This window comes from Penaeus japonicus, unplaced genomic scaffold (genome assembly GCF_977035675.1).
Source record: "Penaeus japonicus unplaced genomic scaffold, GWHDUDI00000001_assembly GWHDUDI00000018, whole genome shotgun sequence".
Taxonomy (NCBI): domain Eukaryota; kingdom Metazoa; phylum Arthropoda; class Malacostraca; order Decapoda; family Penaeidae; genus Penaeus; species Penaeus japonicus.
Genome location: NW_028234420.1, coordinates 27,479,732 through 27,487,231, shown reverse-complemented (window position 1 = coordinate 27,487,231; position 7,500 = coordinate 27,479,732). Strand labels below are relative to the sequence as shown.

The window sequence follows — 7,500 nt, the reverse complement described above, 5'->3', positions numbered from 1 at the left end:
CTTCTTTGCCAGGTCAACATTCTTGTGGTCGTACTCCATCGAAGTCACCATTCCGATTTCCACAAACTACAGCGATTGGAAAAGAGGAAAATTATTTCATTAAAATGAGTAATGCTGAAATAGCAAAACTCTACTCCTTTTACAATCAGATGAATGTGGAGTAAGATTTTTTTTTTTTTTTTTTTTTTTTTAAACATCTATACCCATTCTGTTTGTCAAATAAAATATATCAACAAACACAGAATCAACACTATTCAAACATAAGCACAAGCTTTATTGAAGAGAGACTAAAAAAGACCATAATACCTCACCTCTTTACTAGGCACGCAGAGAGGTGTCCCTGTTCTTAGTACTCCAGCTTCCACTGTAACACCCAACACTATGGGGTCACGCTTGTTAAATATAGCCTGTGGAAGATTAACAAATATTATCACAAAAAAAAATTTAACAAACTTAAACATACTTCAACCAAATCCCAAAATTCATAAGTTGATTGGAAACAAACCTATACTATTAAATTCAATCTTCACCCTTAAAAAATACAACCAACAAGGGGTTAAATTTACTGGATCGTGGAAGGATCTTCTCTCTTCAGGGACTAAAAAAAGATAATCCTACTTTAACCACAAAACTCTCTCCAAGCTCAAAATTGGAAACACTTAAAAGACCCTTTAGGGATGCACTGCCTCCCCTCTCTGTTTTTCCCCCTTTGATGGAATAGAGGCTCAATGCTTTAACAAGGAAAATTTTGGACTTCGACATGTCAAGCTCTACCACACTAACAAAATTACATTTTACTACTATGCATCAAATACATACTGCAAGCTGGAGTAGCAAATTCCAAAATTGCTAGAAGGTGCTGCAAGTAAATTAAATACATGTAAAGCAATAAAACCTATACTGTTGTGGTTGGATGAAACCTATTATAGTACCAGATTAGGTCCCATTTACATTAAGAGGTGGAAAAACACCTCACAGTTTTTGACAGCTTCCAAGTGACCGTCACTATTTTACTTATAAAATAGTGATGAATCATTGCTAATTAACCCGTTAATGCTGGGTGACAAAATATCACGTTAAGTGGTGGCAGTAACTGCCATCAGGGATGAAATAATTTGTCATTGCCATTCTTCTGGCCAGCATGCCAGGTGATCAAGGCTTGTAGCACTTGGCTGTGGCCAGAGCAGGGAAATAGCCCCAGGTGTTAGGCTTCCGCATTTGAAATGCCACAGCATTTAGGCCACTTAGAGTCAAAACAAAATTAACCCCTTCAACACGAGGACGCGTATATTGCGTCCTCGCAGCGCTTGCGTCAAACCCAAGGACGCGCATACTGCGTCATGGCTCAATTCTGGTGGAATTGAGTTTTCTTTCTTCCGGATACTGTACGAGATCTTTCAGAATAGAGGTCGGATATGATACGATATATTACTTAACTTTCATTATCAATATTTTATTACATAAGAGTGGGATTCGCTTATACCAAGGGAGGCATTGATGGGCCCTGCTAGCAATCATTTTATTATTTATTCATGGAACATTATGTAAAAATATTAAACACATTATGATTAGTTTACCATACAATTTCAATCGTTTTCTTTGGTCATCTGAGTGAGGCCTCCCACCAAGGTCACTCTTTCCATCTTCCACCCAACCCATGTAAATAACACATGCATATGGGGGAAGAGCTTAACTATGCATATTTTGATATATAACACATGATGATTATGTTGAGGTTTTGGCTTAAAACTTGTCATATTCAGTAGCGACGTCTAAAATTTGGCGCGCGCCGGCAGCTCGGATACGACGCGAGGAGCGTTTTCTACTGCCCGTAGTGAAGGGGTTAAATAAATTAACCCTAGTGAAGTAATGATCTTCAAACTTCGAAATCAAAACAAAATATTAAAAAGAGGTAAAAACATTAAAATAAAAACAAATAATCCCAACACAATCTAACAACTTGAAATTATAAATGTTGAAAGGAAATCTTAAAAAAACGTAAGGCATACATACGGAAAAAAAAACAAGGTCATCTAAATTCAAATCAAATAAAAAACACAAATTGTGTTCAGGAAACTTCCCAGCCTCAACCCCAGTCCTTGAGAAAAATCTGTCACCTCTTGCAAACTGACTCACCGTAGGAATAATCTTTAGCCGTGAGGGGAACACAGCCACATGCTTAAACTCATCCTGCTTCTTCTTCTTGTAGTCCTTGAGGTATTCGACGTAGCGATCACCCAAGTGGTATATGGTCTCCTCAGAAAAGATTTTCACTCCTTCCTGCACAAAAAGAAAAAAAGAAAAAAAAAGGGGGAGGGTGATCTCATACAAATTATAATATTTAGGTAAAATACTTTTTAATTAGGTAACTAAATAACAGTAAATAAAGATCATTTACATTAGAAAGCATTGTTTCATTTCTCAATGTACCAATTTTCTGTAAAGTGAACTTTTTGGTCACTGAATACATGAAAAACAACAGATAAACAATATAAATAAATAAAATATACAAAAAAAAAAAAAAAAAAAAACTGTCTCATTCCCTTACCTTGTCAGCCAGCTCCTGTGCATCCTTTTCCACCTTGACATCAAAGGCCAGGATGACAGCATACATGGGGTCATGCTCCAGCATAGCTGCGGCGCGCATCACATCCCTCTTGACCACGGGACCTACACGGATCCCTGAATAAGGCACATTGTTGGCCTTGAAGAACTCTAGTAGAGCCTCCAAAGCACCAAGGGTTGAAGCTTGGACATACACGCCACGCTCCTTCACCTGTGAAATGCATAAGAGTGGGGAGAGATTTAGCAAATAAAAGAAGATTTATAAAGTAAAACAATCAAAACAAAAGAGGAATCATACTTCAAGCTAAAGAGTGCCTGGAAAGGGGGCAATAAGGATGGTCCAATTGTAGAGGTATCACTCCATTCAGAGAAATAATAAGGGGAAGAAGTGGAAGAATAAAATAACTAAATATGGAGAAAGAGAGAGAGCTGCAACAGAGAATAAGAAATAGATGGAAGAGGTAGAGGATAAGATAAGCTCACCTTAATTGACCTCATGGCTGTCTTGAACTCTTTGTCGACCTCTTCTTTCAGCAGATCGACCTCGTCCTCGTGATATGACACCAACAGGTTGAGGCCAGCTATAGCTTTCTCGAGCTCTCTGGCAGCAATTTTGACTCCCTGAGCAGCCTTCACCTCCTTGAACTCATCATACTGACCTTTGACGCGGATCTCCTTGAGGGGTTTGGGGAGGAGTAGAGATCTGTGGGAGGAGGTTTTGGTCATACAGATCCAGATTATTTAGGATATCCTGTAATTTGGAACGGGAAGTGGATGGAAGAGGAGAGGAAACAGGGGGGAGTGTACTGGGTCTCTAACCCTTCCAATTTATAGAATTCATACAAAAGGGGAAAGAAAACAAAATTTTTAAATGGAAATCTCCTATCAAGTATGTGTTGATGAACAAAAGAAAGAAAACATGAAAGAAAGAATTAAAGTAAAAATATCAAAGAAAAGAACAAATAACGAGTATTGTTTCTTTTTCTTTTACCGTATCTGAGTGACGATAGGACCCTCAGTGCCCGCTAAAATAATTGTGTCTCCTTCTCTAAGTCTGCCATTAATTAGGATGACGTCTATGGTTGTGCCGTGACCTTGAATTGTCTTGACTTCCAGGACGGTACACTGCAAGCAGAGCAAAAGGAAACACGTGAAATTGCTCACCAAATGAGCAAATGTGATGAAATGAATTGCAATGTTTGTTTGTTTGTAATACTTGTATCTTTTCAAATTCATATATTTTATTGTGTGTGACTATGCATATATGTACTTTGAAGCATATATAGGAAGAACACCTCTGAGCTGGCATATTAAAACTATACATGTAGCACTGGGTAATTTCAGTTCCATTAAAGAAAGACAAAGAGCTGTGTTCATTATTAATACAAGGAGGATAAAAATGTCATAAATGAAGATTACAATATATGTAGCACAATCAAGCAGGTGAAGTTTGATAAGCATAAATTTATTTCTCTTCCAACATGACACCTGAAACCTACCTGCAACTCCTCAGTGAACATGAGTCTCTTGCTGAGTCTCTTCTGGCACAGGTTGCACACCATGGCAATGAGGTTGCCCATTCCATCACCAGAAATGGCACTGGTTGGCACTAGGGACACATAGGAGCGGGGATCAGGATTCTCCCAGAAGAGAGCTGCATTTAAGCCCTATGAAAAGAGATAAAGTAGTAACTGTAATAATGATAGTAACATAAATTATAATGATAATGGTATTAATAAGAATATCATTAATATAAAATATATTACCAATGATGGCAAAATATTTTTCTGTAAAGCTGTTCAATGGAAATCCAGATGCATATCACAATTCATTATTATTCCATAGGGCTAAATTTTACACTGATATGGGTCATAATAAAATACACTGTAGGGAAATAACCCTCTCTGGACGGGTGGTACACCACGGGTACCGCGCATTCAAAGCCCGTTCGCAGGGTGACGTCATACGGCGTCGTTTATCTAACTGATTTAGGCCTATGCGTTCGAGCGCCCCGGCATTGTAACATGCAAGGCTGGAATGCCCGTCGTGAGTGGGTTAACCCTGCCTGTGTCATTAATTTAGGGCCCTGTAGTGATATCCAAACTATTTAAGTTGGTCACTGGAGACACAGGGTGCTCTATTAAGTTTTGTCAATTAGCAATTTCTTGCATAACTTTTAATATGAGGATCTCTAAACCACCAGCTTTTGTTCTGCAGCTGGCCATTAGGTAAAGAACATGGACACTTACTTGAAACCTATTGTGTGCGAGTAAGTCAGATATTTAAATTTCTGTTTCATGACTGAGTATGTGTTATTAACCTATTCACGCCGGATAATGTGCAGACACGTTTCGTGGTTTTTTGTGTCAGACGCCGGCGACGAGATATTTGGTCAAGGCCAGCGGTCGGGGTGAGTGAGCAGGAGCCCAGGCTCACTGCTAGTGTGCCAGAGAATCCAGAGGCATTAGGCATATGCATTCGAAAACCCCGGCATTCTGACCATTCAGAGCCGAAATCGCCCCAGCGTGAATGGGTTAAACATCAACAATATGCATCTAACTCTAACTTGAATTCACACATACTTTACCTTTAGGAATATATAGTAATCTTTAACTATAAAAGCAGCAGAATCAGACATAAAAAGGTCTTTAACCTGTTAACGACAGGTGACAAGATATCATGTCAAGTGGTTCCAGGGTCAGACGCCAGGGACAAGATATTTCGTCGTGGCTACGCTCCTGGCCGGCGCGCGGGTGATCGGGCGTACAGCGCTTGGCCATGGCCAGTGCTGGCGAGAAATTCTTCCCGAGGCATTAGGCTCATGCATTAGAAATATCCTGGCATTTAGACCATTTAGAGCCAAAATAGCCCAGTTGTTATTGGGTTAAGGTCATACATATTAAAACTATTTCCAACAAATTGTAACATATATCATAACTCACCTGCATATTGAGAGCTTGGATAATCTCTTGGGTTCTGCGATCAAAATCATTTTTGGAGGCATTGCTCTGGGACTTTATAATCTCTCGGATGTCTTTTGAGGGATGGGAATCCCACTCGAAAACTCTGGAATAAGGATAGAAAAAGGATCATTAGCGCTCATGAGGTAACTCTACTTACCTCTACAACACAATCTATCCACGTAATAAAAGACTAAGGCTCCAATAGCAGATAACTTACAGCCTTTTCCATTTAGTTAAAATACGGTTTTCTCAAATATTTGTTCTTCCTGTTATCATCACATTTTCTTTCAACATGCAGGTAGAGGTGAAGACAAGGGAAAAGGATATGGAGAGGTGAGAGAGATATAAAGAGGGGGTATTATCATCAACATTATTATGAGAGAGGGGGAGAGAGAGAGAGGGGGGGGAGAGGAGAGAGAGGGGGGGGAGGAGAGAGAGAGAGAGGGAGAGAGAGAGAGAGAGAGAGAGAGAGAGAGAGAGAGAGAGAGAGAGAGAGAGAGAGAGAGAGAGAGAGAGAGAGAGAGGGGAGAGGGGAGAGAGGGAGAGGGGGAGAGAGAGAGAGAGGGGAGGAGGGGGGAGAGGGGGAGAGGAGGGAGAGAGAGAGAGAGAGAGAGAGAGAGAGAGAGAGAGAGAGAGAGAGAGAGAGAGAGAGAGAGAGAGAGAGAGAGAGAGAGAGAGAGAGAGAGAGAGAAAGAGAGAGAAGAGAGAGAGAGAAGAGAGAGAAAGAAGAGAGAGAAAGAAGAGAGAGAGAGACAGAGAGAGAAGGAAGGAGAAGAGAGAGAGAGAGAGAGAGAAGAGAGAGAGAAAAGAGAGAGAGAGGAGAGAGGGGAGAGAGAGAGAGAGAGAAAGAGAGAGAGAGGAGAGAGAGAGGAGAGAGAGGAGAGAGAGAGGAGAGAGAGGGGAGAGAGAGGGGAGAGAGTGCGCCTCTCTCTCTCTCTCTCTCTCTCTCTCTCTCTCTCTCTCTCTCTCTCTCTCTCTCTCTCTCTCTCTCTCTCTCTCTCTCTGAGAAAGGCCAGCACAAACTATCCTCTCTAAGTACACCCACAAAAACCAAAATGCCAAATCCCACAATGCTCACCTGTCCACCTTATTAAGTGCTACAATGAAGGGCGTCTTTTTTTTCTTGAGCAAATTAATGGACTCTATTGTCTGTGGCTCAAGACCCTGCGTGATGTCCACTACTAGTACTGCAATGTCACAGAGGGAGGAACCACGCGAGCGGAGATTGCTGAAGGACTCGTGACCTGGTGTGTCAATAATCAACAAACCAGGGAACATGAGTGACTCCAGGCTGAACTGTGATGAAGAAAAGGAGAATTAGAGTAAGATATAGTGTTGTGGATGTGGTTTGTTTGACAGTTCACATCGTAAAATGTTATATGTTTCCTGTCAGGTGTTAAATACTCAGTTGATAAAGAGAAACATAATACCTTTACAGCGAACTGTTTTTTAAAAACTATATAACAGCCATGGCATTAGTAGCGTGTCAGCCATGCAAAATACCCTCTCAATTCCAAAACCTCACTCACATCCTTAATCATATGCGTCTGCCTCTGAATGGCATCTATGGGCACGTTTGTGGCTCCGATCTGCTGTGTGATGCCACCCACTTCACCCTCTTGTACGTTTGTCCTTCTGAACTTGTCAAGGATCTTGGTCTTCCCGTGATCGACGTGACCAAGGACACACACCTGGGGTAAGGGGGAATAGGGAGGTGATTACACTGCTTACAATTTCCAAATATCAGAATAGTGTCTGGCATGCAGAGTTTGAAGTCACCAAAATCATGTTTTAAATAAATTGCTATCAAAGTTCAGTTGTCCAATCATTATACCCATATTGCCTGGCAGATTTCTAATGTCAGAAAAAAATTGATACCTGTGTTGAAAAAAAGAAAGATTCACCATTTGATGCTTTGCCAACAATATCATGTATAAAAATAAAAATAGGGACTATAACATATTTCCTGAAA

General features: G+C 40.5%; 1 protein-coding gene across 1 annotated transcript in view; it reads right to left on the bottom strand.

Annotated features, from left to right (window-relative positions):
• The window catches only part of eIF5B (eukaryotic translation initiation factor 5B), a 27,688-nt gene that overhangs the window by 1,580 nt on the left and 18,608 nt on the right, over positions 1-7,500 (bottom strand). The window contains exons 12-21 of the mRNA XM_043031227.2: positions 7,058-7,219; positions 6,607-6,824; positions 5,508-5,631; positions 4,065-4,232; positions 3,557-3,690; positions 3,049-3,268; positions 2,549-2,776; positions 2,137-2,280; positions 312-407; positions 1-66 (exon numbers count right to left, since the gene is read on the bottom strand). The exon at positions 1-66 is cut by the window's left edge and continues 1,580 nt beyond it. Coding sequence (XP_042887161.2) covers positions 1-66; positions 312-407; positions 2,137-2,280; positions 2,549-2,776; positions 3,049-3,268; positions 3,557-3,690; positions 4,065-4,232; positions 5,508-5,631; positions 6,607-6,824; positions 7,058-7,219 — 1,560 coding nt within the window. The remainder of the gene's footprint in view (positions 67-311; positions 408-2,136; positions 2,281-2,548; positions 2,777-3,048; positions 3,269-3,556; positions 3,691-4,064; positions 4,233-5,507; positions 5,632-6,606; positions 6,825-7,057; positions 7,220-7,500) is intronic.